General features: G+C 41.5%; 1 protein-coding gene across 2 annotated transcripts in view; it reads right to left on the reverse strand.

Moving 5' to 3' along the window:
* Nucleotides 1-15,851, reverse strand: part of creb3l1 (cAMP responsive element binding protein 3-like 1) — a 41,506-nt gene extending 25,655 nt beyond the window's left edge. For both annotated transcript variants that reach the window (XM_085397329.1, XM_085397328.1), the window contains exons 1-2: nt 15,499-15,851; nt 642-774 (exon numbers count right to left, since the gene is read on the reverse strand). In XM_085397329.1, the coding sequence (XP_085253455.1) occupies nt 642-774; nt 15,499-15,609 (244 nt within the window). In that variant the 5' untranslated portion in view covers nt 15,610-15,851. The remainder of the gene's footprint in view (nt 1-641; nt 775-15,498) is intronic.
* Between the last annotated feature and the right edge of the window lie 833 nt (nt 15,852-16,684).

Below are 16,684 nucleotides of genomic sequence, written 5' to 3' on the forward strand. Positions count from 1 at the left end.
AGACTCGACTCTGACTTGCCTGACATTACTTGAGACTTGACTTGAGACTTGAGGATAAAGACTTGAGACTTACTTGAGACTTGCAAAACAATGACTTGGTCCCACCTCTGGTTCCAACTTTCTAACTTGTGCCCAGCAATTCTGGCCCTGGCGCCAGTCATTTGGTGAAAATGCATGAAACTGGTTCTAGAGTAGGCACCAGGATTGGTGCTTCATTGGTGAAAAAGAGGTAAATGTACAGTTCTGGGCTGCCCTCAATGAACAAAGACCAACAAAAAAAGAACTGCGGTGCTCTCTTGAGTCGCGGCTCCAGACATCTGTTATTACTGCGCCAAAGAAGAGTACAAAGAATAGAAACACACAGCAAATGAATTGCAGCAACTGGCCTTAGCTTACAGTTCAATAGCTATTGTCATCATACCAGCATACGTAAGTCCAACCTGGTGCTGTACCCATGTGTATTCGATCCAAGGATCAATCAGTGCTCCTGGAATTACTGGTGATTACGGAAAACAAGTGAGAACTAAACAACTAAAAGGGATGATACGGAGCAAAAAAAGCCCAGCCATAAGGAGCTGTGTGTGGGTGGGTGTGACAGGTGGATTTGGATTATCTCTCATAATAAAACAAGAGGAGCTCACCTGGGCTGCTGTCCATGTCAATGTGTAAAAATGAAGGTCTTTCTGCCAGTAGGGGTCGCTCTAATACATGGTCGTCGAAGAAACTGTTAAATAATTCACTGCTGAAGTCGTCCATCTGGTCACCCGAGAAAGGCTGGAAAACATATACAGAAACAGACACAGACAAAGGAGTATTTAGCTGACGTTACTTTATAAAACCACTCTGGTACAATGAACCTCATGCAATTCAACGTTCAATGAAAAGCACAAGGATAAAGACAAGGGAAGATGGGCTCAAGGTATGGCGCTCAAATGCTTTTCTTTCTCCAACCAACAGTGCAAATCTGAAAACATCCAGCTTTCAGTGATATAAAAAAGACAAAAGTGGCAACCTTAGATAAGCTGGGACAAGAAAATAGCTGGAAAATTACTTCATTTTCTGCAAATCGACTCATCAAATAATGGACCTATAGTTTCAGTTCTACGACAGACTTATCTCTCAGTGTCAGAAACAAGACAACATAGGCTGTGTTGATGACACGAAGAGTCAGTCAATGGGAAACAGCATTGACAGATTAATCCTCTAGTCTGGATGAATGAGTCACTGAGCAGAGAGAGACGGTGTTCTGGAAGCAAGGGACAGCACGGTGCTCTGATTTCACTGGTTTATGCACACATAAATACGCACACACACACACACACACACACACACACGATATGAGTCACCCTGGTCTTCAGAAAACATGGGAAAAGCTGAACCAAAGCCTATGCGCACATACACATGGGTTGGTTGGAAACCCATCAACACACTGCTTGGAGGCTCTTCAGACACAGTGACAGAAATAACTTGATTTAATTAGCAAGAAACACAAAAGTTGATTTACATGTTTTATTCCTGGAAATTAGCTTAAGCGAGGCTCCCAGAACTGCCAGAAGTGTCACAACAGATAAAATCAGTCCAGGAGCAACAATAAAGACATGATTGGGACAATAAATACAAGGCTTACCTCAATATTTCAAATACTAACAATGGATCATATGCACGGAGGGAAAGGGCTTGTAAGAACTGTAAGAAACCGACTGAGGGCTACCAACGGAGCTGACATAAACACTAAGTTTTAGAGCACATTTTAAATTTGATAGGTAAACATTACTTTCTAAGCGTTCCTGTTATGATTAGATTCCCGTGTCTGTCTATTATGGGGGAATTTTTTTTCCCCCTGTGAATTAATACTATCAGATAGAGCTCACATGAGCAATTTACTTTTAACAGATTTAACCTCTTCAAAAGTATATCTGACTTTTATTAATTGGCTTTATTCAAATGTTGCTGAATGTATCCATCAAAAAACATTAAAAAAAAAAACTCTGCAGAGCTCGCTTAATAACCATGACTGCATTTGAAAGTGGGGGTGGAAGTGTATTTGAATGTCTGTGAAGGTTCTCAGTCATCCAGGTCATCGTAGTCAAAGGAGCTTGCAAAGAAAAGCGTCTGGACTTCTTTAAGTTGCTTGAAGACGTTTCACCTCTCATCCGAGAAGCTTCTTCAGTTCTGAGCATTCCTCGCTGCACTGTACAGCACTGCACTGTACAGCACTGTACAGCATACAACTGTATGCTGTACAGTGCAGCGAGGAATGCTCAGACCTCTACATTGGAGAGACCAAACAGCCACTTCACAAGCGCATGGCACAACACAGAAGAGCCACCTCCACAGGACAAGACTCAGCAGTCCATCTGCATCTTAACCCTTGTATGGTGTTCGGGTCTGTGAGACCCGTGTTCAGTTTTTTTCAAAAGAAAAATTAAACAATTAATTATTTTTTCACGTGTAAATGTGTTGTGTCTTTCCACTCACTCCACTTGATTATAACTGATTTATTTATAACATTTTATATAAAAGAAAAACGAGAAGCACATTAATTCATAAATGTGATCTAACAAAGGTAAAGGGAAAAAATTAACCATGTTTGCTGTTCATATGTCTTGTAATTGGGATGAAGTAAACATCTGTTGAGTAATTTAACATAAAATTGTTTGATAGTGTTAATTTGGAAAGCCAAAACTCTAGCGGGTCCACCAGACCCATGAACACTGGCTGAGTAACAAAAATACGAACACCACACAAGGGTTAAGGATAAAGGACACTCTTTCGAGGATGCCAATGTTCACATTTTGGACAGAGAGGACAGATGGTTTGAAAGAGGAGTGAAAGAAGTCATCTATGTCCACTGTGAGCGACCATCTTTGAACAGAGGCGGGGGTTTACGACACCAACTCTCTGCCATCTATAATCCAGTTTTGAGATCCCTTCCCAGACGCCTTAACGCCCACTCACATCCTGGGCCATCTGACCTCAGGAATTTGCATGATAAGGTGGGGCCAGGTTTCACAATGAACACACCCGAAACTCTGGCTGATTGGGACCCACACCCAGTTTCACACCTTGGCTCAGGCGATTAGAGGATCATCAGGGGGTCCTTTTGTCCCTCTGTGGGGGGTCACTCCCACTAGGTTTATATCTGGGACTCTCCACCATTTGACCTTAGAACTGAAGAAGCTTCTCGGATGAGAGGTGAAACGTCTTCAAGCAACTTAAAGAAGTCCAGACGCTTTTCTTTGCAAGCTCTTTTGACCAAGTGTATTTGAACTTCGGGGTATGTACTGATGAACGGACATCCTCCTTCAGGATTTTCTGGTAAAGCGCAGAATTCGTGGTTGCATCAATTACAGCAAGTCATCCGGAAGCAACAAAGCAGCTGTGGACGATCACACTACCACCACCATGTTTAACTGTTGTTATGGTGTTCCTTTTATGAAATGCTGTGTTAGTTTTATGCAGACGTTACGGGACTCAAACCTTTCAAAAAGTCCAACTTTTGAATCATCAGAATAGTCTCTCAGACGATCAGGATTTTTTTCAAGATGAATCATGAACTTTGACCTTAACTGATGCAAGTGAGACCTGCAGTTCCTTAGATCTTGTTCTGGGTTCTTTTGTGAGCTCCTGGATGAGTCGTCGATGCACTCTTGAAGTCATTTTGTTAAGCAGTCATCTCCTGGGAAGGTTCACCACTGATCCAGGTATTCTCCATTTGTGGATAATGGCTGTCACTGTGGTTCACTGGAGTCCCAAAGCCATAGAAATTACTTTATAAGCCTTTTCAGAATGATAGATGTCAATAACTTTGTTTCTTATCTGTTTCTTTAGATCAAGCCTATTTCACTTTATCAGACATGTTGTATTTAAATGATTTCGTGACTCAAGAGGACTGGCAGCAATCAGGACGGAGTGTGACTGGTGACATTAAACTCAAGTTTCTAAGAAAAATGTGGTTAATAACTGTTAATTCATGATTTAACAATGAGGGAAGTTACTTTTTTCACAGGGGGACAGTTAGGTTTGGAAGTAGGGAGGAAGGTTCGGGATTTGGAGGTTCAGCAGACATGCAGCAGATGTACAGGTGCAAATGAAAATTTTAAAGATCTCTGCTACACTGAGGTGCTCCGGGTGGCCTTGACAGTAAGCCAGGAAATAGTCCTGCACACAACGGCAACTGTAATTATATGTATTTCTGTCCTATATCAACACATGCATCTTTTAAACCCACCTACGCATGTGTGAGTCATGGTCCGCTGGAGTAAAAAAAAAAAAGATAAAAGGAAGTCCATGAACCAGATCAATTTTTGTACCTGAACCTCAAGGCTCACTGAACCTCCAGGCAAAAAAGAAGTGTGTACATACGCAAGAACCCGAATGATATATAGCTCACGCTATGATATGAAAAGTTTAGTTGGTTCCAAATCAGCGTGCAAACAACAGCGCAGTTTGTCCAGGACGGTGGCTCCATCAAATAAAAAGCTTTCTGTTCCATATTCACATTCTCAATGTCGCTCTCTTTTAATCTTGTGTTTTGAATTCATCCATACTTTCACTTCCTTTACTACCTATCCACCTCTGGGTTTGCCCTATCCTAAGGCAAACGACTGGGTAAACCCTGGACAGGTTGCCAGAAAGGCAGACATGAACCCAGAACCTTCTAGCTACAGGGAGACAGTGCTAACCACTACATGACTGTGCTGCCTATTATAAACTCAGCAAACTCCTTCTGTTTATAGTCATGCAAATTCCAATAAAAACGCAGTCGCTGCTTAGTGCAGTTGAAGCCAAGACAGCATAAGCCAAGCCTCAGGTCAAAAACATCTATGAACAAGAAGTAAAGTCAAGGTTTCTGTAGCAGTGAACCTGCGGGGTCTTGGCCACCCGTCGTCCTCCCTGTGGCTTTTGTGCAGTTTTCCCGAGGTGCAAAGTCTTTCACTGCAGACCTCCTGCGGTAAAGGACTGTGTTTAGCAGGGCCTGGCGGTTGCTCTTTTGACATGGATGGTCCAAAACACCCTCTAGTGTGAACCTAACTCAGTGGTGAAATACAATGCAGAAGGTGCAGTCATCTCATCATTTTCCCTTTTGAATATAACTCATGTATACAGTAATCCAAAATGACCAGATATTAGCTCATATCTTAGTATCAGTCTAGCATACACTCAGTGATCCTCTTTCACATGTGCATACTCGCCCATTCATACACACATACAGGAATAGCATATGCATCGTGACAAGAGAAGCCCTGTTGCACTAAATGCCATCAAAATATCCGTTTAAGTAACCTCGACACTGCCCCTATAATACCGCTCCATTAGGGAATATAGGTCACATTTAAAACCACCCTATTCAAAAACAAATCGAGAAAAGTTTCCTAATTGCGGTCATAATGGGAGTGATGTAGAGAGAGGGACAGAGAAAAAGCAGAGAAAGGTCCATAATTGAAGCATTATGCATCTAAAATTAGTTCTAGTAGCTGCATTAGCTCAACAGTGCAGCCAATATGTGGTTTTCTCTTTATTCTGCTATACTGTGTTGGGTTTTACTTCATATTTGTCTACATTTGGCTTCAGTTTTGCATTCAGCTGGAAGAGCGACTCTATTTTTGGGGGGTTGGTTTGTTTTCCACTTGCTTACCTCCAACACACCTGGAGCCTTCGATGCAGCTCTCACCCAATACAAGCACAATCCTGTGTGAGGTTAATCTTTTGCTTATCCATCACCTGGCATTGGGTTGATGTATGCGCGGCCACGCTGACTTTTTTCCCCCCCTGCATCCTGCACATTCAAGTATTCTGGCTGATAAGCCTTTTTCCTCTTGTGGCTGGACATGTGCAGACTCCTTTCACTAGAAAAACAATGGGAAATCTGCAGTTTCAAGACTCGGCTAAGTTTCATCCTTCCAGGTAAACCTTAAAGGTAAAAAAAACCTGGAGGGTGAATTTCACGTGCAATGGAATATGCTGCAAGAGGGGTGTGGCGATGACAACTTAAGAAATCTTTCATTTTAATGTTAATAAATGTTTTTCCAGTTTGTGTAGAGTGTAGATGTATACACCACAATACTGAGCCAAATGTAATAACTGAAATAATCAGATGCTGCCAAAAGTCCCTGCATCTCAACACAGCAGCAGCAGCAACAACCTCCTTTACAATCAATCATCCCTCACACCACCATGTGAAGAGCTGCTGACACAAATAAGACTCTATGGAGAAAGCCAAGCTGTTGTTGTGGCAGCTACAGAGTTAACTTGTGGGCCACAAGTAAATTTATGCACGCAGATAAAGCAATGTTTTTGTGCCCCACCAATCCGTTTTCAGACTAAAGGTCAATATTCAGTTGACAATTTCTCTGAGCTAAATGCACCGATGCTAATCTGCATCACACCTGCACTACCTGACATTCAAATGGCAAACGCACCGGCAACATTTCCCATTCCTAGAACTGCCTTCTTTGCAATTAATTTATTATCGCAATGAACTGTTTTATCATCTGTACCGAGAACACCCTGTGTAGCGCAGCCACACTAGAAGAATACTTTTATTATTGGGGAGCTTAATAAACACAGAGTGTCTTCGGGTTCGATACTCGATCCTCAAAAATCTGCATCCGTGAATGGAGGAGCCAAAGTCTGAACCTGTTATTACCTGAAACGCTTCCCCTCTCTGCTGGGAAAAGATCCACTTTAGAGAAGAAAACAGTGTTAAAAAGCAGTTGACAAGTTTTATAGCTCATTTCAGGGCTGATGTGTCATTAGAGGGGACAAAGCTGAGAGATAAACCACACAAAGAGAACTGGGAAAGACAGAGGTATGGGGTAATTATAAATGTAGAGAGCAGCTCTGCTATGCCTGTAATTAACCGTGTGGAGTCTTAACACATCTCTCTCTTCTCTCTTTCATTCAGCTACCTCGCTGGTTCAGGTGAAGATGGCAGAAAAAAAATGGACTAAACTGCCTAGCCACTAGTCAGCGGTAGTAGAGTTCACAGGCAAGAAGAACCACCTCCTATATCTTTACGAGGACTGAAAGCACAGACTTGGATCACTGAGGCCAAAAACTGTATGTCATTATGGAGGGAATACAGCAGTGGAAAGTATCGTAAAAATCTTCAGAACAACATGTAAAAGGCCAAAGGAAAATACACTGAAAGAAAAATATCTTTATGAAGTCATGTAGCCTTGTAAACTGTCACTGACAATCATGTGGATTTGATCACAGGCTTCAAATAAAAGTTGGATGTAGCCGCTGTGACGTCCCCCAGCGGTTTGTGGACTACTGTGTTGAGGCCTCCCATCAAGCATACTGGCTGTCACCATGAAATTTAGATGAAATGGTGGAGCGCTACGTTTCTGCTAACTTTAGTAAACTTGTTTAGCAAGGTGCAAGAGACACAGAGACTGATACCTGCTATTAATGTTGACAAAGGAGATTTACTTACTTTATAAAAGGAATGTTTTGAAAGCTTAAGCCCTTTAATTTACTAGATAATTGCATTCAAATTCACCAGCACCACAGTCTGTAGTCCTGTTCATTGATTCAAATTAGCGAAGCTACAGCTCACAACTGCAGCCACCTGTCAATCAAGTGGGCCACGCTACTCATTAAGTTAAATGCACAAGTCATATAGAGGTGGTGAGCTCACACTGGAGTGGTTCAAGTGATAATAATAACAACTGTACGGCATTAAAACATTCACAGCAGGTGGGATATCCGGTCTTTAAGTGATGGCCTGATGAAAGGATAGTTGCAGATTTCTGTCAGAATCTGCAGATTATGCAGTACAAATAAAATGTTAACGTTTCTCCAACGTTGTCTTCCCAGCAGTTTCACCGGATGGCCAGGAAGCGTTCACGATGTCTTATCGGGCGTTTCTCCGGCGCTGATAATTCAGCCGTCGACACGAAATATCATCATGTGGTGGCCTCGCTGGATCCGCTGTCCACCTGCTGTGTGATGACCCTCCTCCAGGATCCCCCCACCCAAAGGAAATACACCGCTCTCAAGGCGCTGCTGCTGTTGTGCTACTCCCTCTCAAATGCAGAGCTGCCCGAGAATCCCTCTCTCGTGCCTGGATGATGGTACCGCACTCAAGCTTATGGAGAGCACACCGTCCTTGCTAGGAACGGATGACGGCAGATTCCTCTTCACACGTCTTCCTCCGACAGTTGCCGGTGCGAGCTGGCCTCGCCAACTCCCCGCTTCTGGCTGTGAAGGATTACCACTCACTTGCAGAAGAAGCGGATCGCATTCTCCTGGCTACTAGGAGGTTCGGCATCCAAGCAATAGTTCCTGACTCACCGATGGCATCTCCCGCGCCCCCACCGATTCTCAACGACTCATCGATGGTGGCTGGGATGGTGGCACCAGCGTGCCTTTGCAGTTTTAAGGCCGAGGGAAACTAGTCCGCCAGCGCTCTGTAGCGGCCGTGACCGCTGGGGATAAGGAAAGGCTACTCTTCATAGAGAACTCATGCTCAGGGAGTTGACTCCGGCTCCCAGAAGAGCCTCGGGAACTCTCGTGTCGTCTTTGCATACCTTCACAATGGTATATTATTTCATCTTAAAAAAAATTGGAGATTTCCCACATACCACCAGAGAGAGCCGGACCACACTTTTATGAAGACTGAGATAGTGTAAGGAACTTGGTCAATTGAGAGAAAGTCGATGCTTCTCCACATTGAAGGGAGCCAGTTGAGGTGGTCTGGGTATTTCACATGGACATTTCCTGGACGAGGTGGTTGGGGCATGTCTTACTGGGAGGAGGTCCCGGGGCAAACCTACAACACGCTGGGGGGATTATATCTCTTAGCTTTCCTGGGAACAACTTAGTGTCTCCCAGATAAGGTGGAAAAGGTGGCTGGGGAGAGGGAAGGCTGGGAGTCTCTACCTAGACTGCAACCCCCACGACCCAGACCCAGATGAGTGGCAGAATGGAATGGATAGATAGATGGATGTTATATTGAAATTCACTTCCATTCAGTTGTCCTGAAGGGGGAATTCAGCAAGAGAGAGAAAAATCTTATTTTTTACTGTAAACATGTTTATTTCTGCTCTAAATTTGGACATTTTAAAAAGGAAGTCTATGGAAAGTCACATCCTGTACCAACCTCAAGTGGCCATCTGTGATGGCTCGACTTTTAAGTCTCGAGGTTTGAATAGAATAGAATAACTTTATTATCCACATCAATGGAAAATTGTCTTCGGGTCCTCAAGCCATAAACAAATCAATCAATTCATACATACACACATATAAAATTGGCACTTGGATTTGATGAATAATGTTTATAATGGCCTATGCAAGAAAGTATTTCTTGTGTATCATAAGTAAATTAATAGGTAAAACATAATGACTACTTGTAATCAAAGCTTCCAGACTTCATTAATCCATGCTTTAGCTAATCATGAAGTAATACAACTACTATTAAATGTATCAAACCTGCTGCATTCTGCAGGGATACAGGGAGTGCAGAATTATTAGGCAAATGAGTATTTTGTCCACATCATCCTCTTCATGCATGTTGTCTTACTCCAAGCTGTATAGGCTCGAAAGCCTACTACCAATTAAGCATATTAGGTGATGTGCATCTCTGTAATGAGAAGGGGTGTGGTCTAATGACATCAACACCCTATATCAGGTGTGCATAATTATTAGGCAACGTCCTTTCCTTTGGCAAAACGGGTCAAAAGAAGGACTTGACAGGCTCAGAAAAGTCAAAAATAGTGAGATATCTTGCAGAGGGATGCAGCAGTCTCAAAATTGCAAAGCTTCTGAAGCGTGATCATCGAACAATCAAGCGTTTCATTCAAAATAGTCAAAAGGGTCGCAAGAAGCGTGTGGAAAAACCAAGGCGCAAAATAACTGCCCATGAACTGGGAAAAGTCAAGCGTGCAGCTGCCAAGATGCCACTTGCCACCAGTTTGGCCATATTTCAGAGCTGCAACATCACTGGAGTGCCCAAAAGCACAAGGTGTGCAATACTCAGAGACATGGCCAAGGTAAGAAAGGCTGAAAGACGACCACCACTGAACAAGACACACAAGCTGAAACGTCAAGACTGGGCCAAGAAATATCTCAAGACCGATTTTTCTAAGGTTTTATGGACTGATGAAATGAGAGTGAGTCTTGATGGGCCAGATGGATGGGCCCGTGGCTGGATTGGTAAAGGGCAGAGAGCTCCAGTCCGACTCAGACGCCAGCAAGGTGGAGGTGGAGTACTGGTTTGGGCTGGTATCATCAAAGATGAGCTTGTGGGGCCTTTTCGGGTTGAGGATGGAGTCAAGCTCAACTCCCAGTCCTACTGCCAGTTTCTGGAAGACACCTTCTTCAAGCAGTGGTACAGGAAGAAGTCTGCATCCTTCAAGAAAAACATGATTTTCATGCAGGACAATGCTCCATCACACGCGTCCAAGTACTCCACAGCGTGGCTGGCAGGAAAGGGTATAAAAGAAGAAAAACTAATGACATGGCCACCTTGTTCACCTGATCTGAACCCCATTGAGAACCTGTGGTCCATCATCAAATGTGAGATTTACAAGGAGGGAAAACAGTACACCTCTCTGAACAGTGTCTGGGAGGCTGTGATTGCTGCTGCACACAATGTTGATGGTGAACAGATCAAAACACTGACAGAATCCATGGATGGCAGGCTTTTGAGTGTCCTTGCAAAGAAAGGTGGCTATATTGGTCGCTGATTTGTTTTTGTTTTGTTTTTGAATGTCAGAAATGTATATTTGTGAATGTGGAGATGTTATATTGGTTTCACTGGTAAAAATAAATAATTGAAATGGGTATATATTTGTTTTTTGTTAAGTTGCCTAATAATTATGCACAGTAATAGTCACCTGCACACACAGATATCCCCCTAAAATAGCTAAAACTAAAAACAAACTAAAAACTACTTCCACAAACATTCAGCTTTGATATCAATGAGTTTTTTGGATTCATTGAGAACATGGTTGTTGTTCAATAATAAAATTATTCCTCAAAAATACAACTTGCCTAATAATTCTGCACTCCCTGTATTACGCAGACCTCCTCTCTGATTATGCACTTCTGTGCCACTGCCTCAGCAACGGTTGTTAGCATTAGCTCAAACGCTCACATAATTGCTGGCAGTAACCTGGACAGTTTTAGGTCCAAAACCCTGCAGGACTAAGGTCCATTATAATGAATCCCACAGTGAAATAAATCTGGTTCTCATACCCGACCATGCGCATGACTTATGCCTTCAAAAAAATAAGAAAAAAATCCAGACAAAGTGAAGAAATAAATTTCTTCCTGATGCATTTGCTTAAAGTGTTTCCTATAAATGAGTTATATGAGCCGCACGTGTGTTTCATGTGTCTAGTCTATGTTTAGCTTTCTCTGATTTAAGCCTTGATTTTTTTTCCCTTACATAAAAGCAGGGATTATTTTGCATGCTTAAAAAAAAAAGAAAAAAGAAATACCAAAAAATTCCTGGTTGCTCCAGTCTGTAGGAGATATTTCCTAGATTAAAGGAATTTCTTCCATCTTTATCACGAAACAGGTGAAATTATCCTTCACTGCACTGGTAGAGTTTTCAAACAGGTTTTAAAATTCAGTAAAATACTGAATGACTGCCCTAGACCTTTTTTTTGTGTGTAAAATGAAACTGCATTTTTGAGAGACCTGGAAACATCATGTCATTATCCTGTAACGCTGGCTGCCGCAGATAAGAAAATGGTAATGTTCTCTACTGTATTTGGCTTCATGTGGTGATGTGTGGCTGCAGTGGGTTGGCTGGATTTGGCCTCACTTGAACTACATTTGTGAGCAAGAGAAAAGGGAGCTGTGGTTATTGTGTGTGTGTGTGTGTGTGTGTGTGTGTGTGTGTGTGTGTGTGTGTGTGTGTGTGTGTGTGTGTGTGTGTGTGTGTGTGTGTGTGTGTCTGTCTGTGAGACAGACATGAAATGAGCTATAGTTCTCAATAAAACAGCAGAAGAGTATTTTTCCTTCTCTTCTCACACAAACACACACACTTTGCTGCATGCCTGCACACATTCCTTCTGGCAGCTGAGCGGCCAATGGGCAGCCAGTACGCAAATAAGTTGGGCGTGTCCTTTTAAAGCTGGAGTACAGGGTCTGAATGGAGAGTAGAATAGAATAAAATAAAATAAATAATAAAAAAGAATTGAGTGTGGATGGAGAGGAAGGTGAAAAGACTAGAGCAGAAAGAAGCTTTACAGCCTAAATATTTAACAGTGTTACTGCTTGAGCTCAATTTGTGTGATTTTCAACTTGAAAAAACAGCATGTCATACTAATAATATATATATATATATATATATATATATATATATATATATATATATATATATATATATATATATATACACACACACACATGTAGTGTATATAGTGATTTCTATGTCAGTTTATCCATTACTCATTTTAGTTTTGTAATATTTTAAGTGATAAAGTTAAACAGCATCGTCAAAGTGAGCACTTGTTTCTTCTGTTGACATGTGTGAGAGTAATCTGGATACATTTGAGTTTAGGGTTAGTGGATTAACCAGGATGTATACTAGAAATTTTTCATCTTGCCTTTTGAACAATTTATAAGCAAAAGATTTTAAAAATTAATCAATCATTTTTATTTTATTAAGCAGACATAGTAAAAAAAAAAAAAAACTTCAATGGCTTTACTTCTCTTTATTCATACTTGAAGTTGTTAACAGGCTGCATTGTTGTTGCCATAGTTACAACTTCGTTACCCCTGCGTTATGTAGCTGTGGGTCATATGACTACGAAATAAAATAAAAGGCACATTAATCCATTCTGAGAAAATAATTAGCTGTGCCTCCAATCTCATTTCCTTTAGGATTAAGGAGAACATTTATGAGTTGCTGGCAGGTGGTAATTTGGTGCTCTCTACGCATGATCAAAGCATCTGTAAAGGTTTAACAGTAGCCGAAGGACACTCCCGTTTAACCGTGCCTCTTGTGTTTTTAAAGTGATTCGCGCTTAATGCTTACGTGTGTCTTAATTTTTCTTTCTTGTTATTATTCAGTAGTCATCAGACGAAGAGCTGAGGAGGGTTTCTTGTACAAACACCTTATGTTTGGAAATTTGAGGAATTTGCTTGCGTCACGATCGCATTATATGAGTTCAAAATGATAAATCAATAAAACTCCACATCTGTGCTCATATTTGGTCGCACTCTGCTCTTTGTCAGGCCCGGCAAATTCATTTCACGGGCAGTAATTTGCAGTAAATTGTCCCATTAGCTGACAATTGATTTTTGTTTTGTCTTGCTGCCCACACCTATTTCTTGTACCCACTGGCTATGAAAAGCTATATACTGTAAAAAGGTAAATAAAAAGCAGAACAAAAAATGTTTAAACCCCTGCTGGACTGGACCACAGTGCACAGCCTATTAAAAACCAAAGAGCTGAGGTCTCCCTGCATCCAAGCAGTGAGCCTTCCAGCTTTTAACACATTATTAAAAACTTGTCCATTGTGGTAATAAATGCCACTTAAATATATATATATATATATATATATATATATATATATATATATATATATATATATATATATATATATATATATATATATATATATATATAAACAGAGTTCTCTGCTCATCTCTGCACAAACCACAATCTCAAACAATTCTGTACATAAACATAGAAGAATTGTAATTTTTATTTTAAATGAGAATAAAAAGACAACAAGTAACATGAAAGACTTGTTAACTGCAACTAAGTTGGTTGAGACTAAAATGGAGCCAAAAAGGAGTAAATATGCAATTTCCTACTATGGTTAGTAGGAAAGCAAAAAAAAAAAAACAACAACAACAAAAAAAGCACATTACTGTGGGTTTAAATAAGAACTCATTTATTACAGAAAAGTAATAGAGTTATATACACCTGAAAAAAAATAAATAAATAAAAGGAAAAATGAACCAACGGCATGCAGAACTCTCAGCTCATGCTGCAGACTTGAGAGAGACTGAAATTTCAGTTAATCAGCCATCCTTTCCCATGTCCTCTGTGGTGCAGCCCAGCCTAGTGGCTTCACAGCAGAGTGGACTACTTTATTTAGAACAGTGTTGTGGGGTTTTAAACCACGAGCAGACTGCTCGGCTGACTCACCGACTAGAATAGAGGTCTGCCTAAAAAACCTGTGGCGTTTAAAAAAAGAAAAGTGGGGATGACACAAAGTGGAAAAAGAGTGAGCGAATGAAGGGAAACAAAGACAAAAGATGCTGCTCTTAACAGAGTCTGCCCTCTGTGGTTTGCAGCAATTAAGTCCCTAAAGAGAAGGGTGCAGGAACTCTCTGGAGCACGGCGCACATTCACTGTACTTGGCGAGGATGAACGCGTCCCGCCATGCTCACAGGCTTTTATCGATCCTCTCATCACTATTAACTCTGACTGTGTTTACATTCAACAGTGTGGCTAAAAAAAAAAGTGCAGAACCAGAAACACGAGCTCGGCTGCCAGCGTTAAACAGACAATCTCCACATAACAATGACTCACTATTCATGGAGCAATTTGAACCCTTGATTCTTTATCAAATCCTGGCTTGCTGTTGCAGCACTTTTGCTATATCAAGAAATCTACTGTTGGTGCTACTGATGAACAACCATGATTCTACACAGCCACATCCTGTTGTTTGTAATAGTGACAGACGAGGTGTCTCTGCAAGGATGGGGATGTGCTCAGAGCACCGAGGGAAACAGGTGCCGTTGGACTCGCAGGTGTGCGGGGGTTTAAGTCGCCATGAGTGATGATGACCAGCCCCAATCCTAACCCCATGTTTCTGAGAAGCAAAAAATGTTTGTTTGGGTTTTTTTTTTTTTAAATCAGAAAGATTGCCAAAAAATTAAATAAATAAAATAACAATACAAGTAAAAAATATAGTGATAGCACAGAATTGGGGTTAGGGTTATCACTGATGACTCCACAAGGTTGCATAAAAAGACAGATTGGAAATCGGATGAAGCCATCAAGAGATAAATACAATAATTAGGTAGATTACAATAAAGGAGGGATTAAAGACTATTTTCTTTTTTCTTTATAAAATGATTCAGATTTAATGAAATAAAAACACTTGAGATTGTAGTGAAAGAGCTAGTACACTGACACACTCACACAAACTAAATTAATAGTCAGGTGTGCTGGTGAATGCTGCAACATCTGCCAGCTGAACACACACACACGCAAGTTAACCAGTAACACCCCAGCCTGTGTGTGTTCCCGATCTCGTAAACACATTAGTTTACACAATTAAACACACACACACACACCCCTACACACGTACACACATGGGGTTATGAGCACAGGTTACGAGCCCCGGATGTCTGTCAGGATCTAACAGCTACACCGCCCTCCTGAGGTCCGGCTCCGGGCGGAACAGGCAGTGTAGGTGCGTTTGATTTTAACGTAGATGGCAAGAAAAAAAAAGATAGAAAGAGAAAGAGCACTAAGAGTTTGCGGTGATAAAAATGTAATAAAAAAAAAAGCCTCACCACATTAGTGAGAAAATCTCCGTCGCTGAGTTCCTCCAGGTCCAACAGGTTGGTCCCTCCGGACGGATAGAGTTTCTCCGCTGTTAAACTGTCTAAGATAGAGTCCATCATGACTGCCTGCGTCTGTCTGCAGCTCACCGGACGGATGGACAGCTGTGCGCGTCTTTAAGTCAGACCATTAAAAAGCGGGCAGTTTGTTTTCACACGGCCTCGCGCCGCCTGTGTGTGACTCCAGCTGCTGCTGCTCTCTCTCTCTCTCACTGTTCAGCGCTGACAAATGTCAAATTTTCACATCCTCCTCCAGTTGCGTGTCGCTGAGACGTCGGCGCTTCTTCCAGCTCTCTCCTCGCGTGCGCCGCCTCAGCCACTCGCTGATGAATATTCAGAGAAGCCCCGCCCACGTGACGTCCAAAAAAAAAAAAGAACGCGCCCACAAAACAAAGTTGTAGTCTGTTATTCGCTCATTAACAAAAAGGAAGAAAAGAAGAAGACTACGCGACCCATTTAGGGCTTTAGATCTGGGGTGTCAAACATAAGGTCTGGGGTCCAGAAGTGGCCCAACACAGACTCCAATCTGGCCCACTGGATGGCTGCAGAAAATGTGAAAGTTTTACTACTGATAAAGACCTCCTCAGTTGCCATACATACTACACCACAGTAATTAAGTACACACACACACACAATATATATATATATATATATATATATATATATATATATATATATATATATATATATATATATATATATATATATATATATATATATATATATAAAACAACACCCAGCACGCCCCTGTGGGCGGTTTATCCTTCAAGCTCGGGTCCTGGGAGCTTGAGGGTCCTGCGCAGTATCTTAGCTGTTCCCAGGACTGCGCTCTTCTGGACAGAGATCTCCGATGTTATTCCCGGGATCTGCTGGAGCCACTCGCCTAGCTTGGGAGTCACCGCACCTAGTGCTCCGATTACCACGGGGACCACCATTACCTTCACCCTCCACATCCTCTCGAGCTCTTCTCTGAGGCTTTGGTATTTCTCGAGCTTCTCGTGTTCCTTCTTCCTGATGTTGCTGATGAGATATATATATATATATATATATATATATATATATATATATATATATATATATATATATATATATATATATATATATGTATATATATACACATACATACATACATACATAC

This window comes from Rhamphochromis longiceps, linkage group LG23 (assembly GCF_057381845.1).
Source record: "Rhamphochromis longiceps isolate RC_006_pf linkage group LG23, R_longiceps_female_GT1.1, whole genome shotgun sequence".
NCBI lineage: Eukaryota > Metazoa > Chordata > Actinopteri > Cichliformes > Cichlidae > Rhamphochromis > Rhamphochromis longiceps.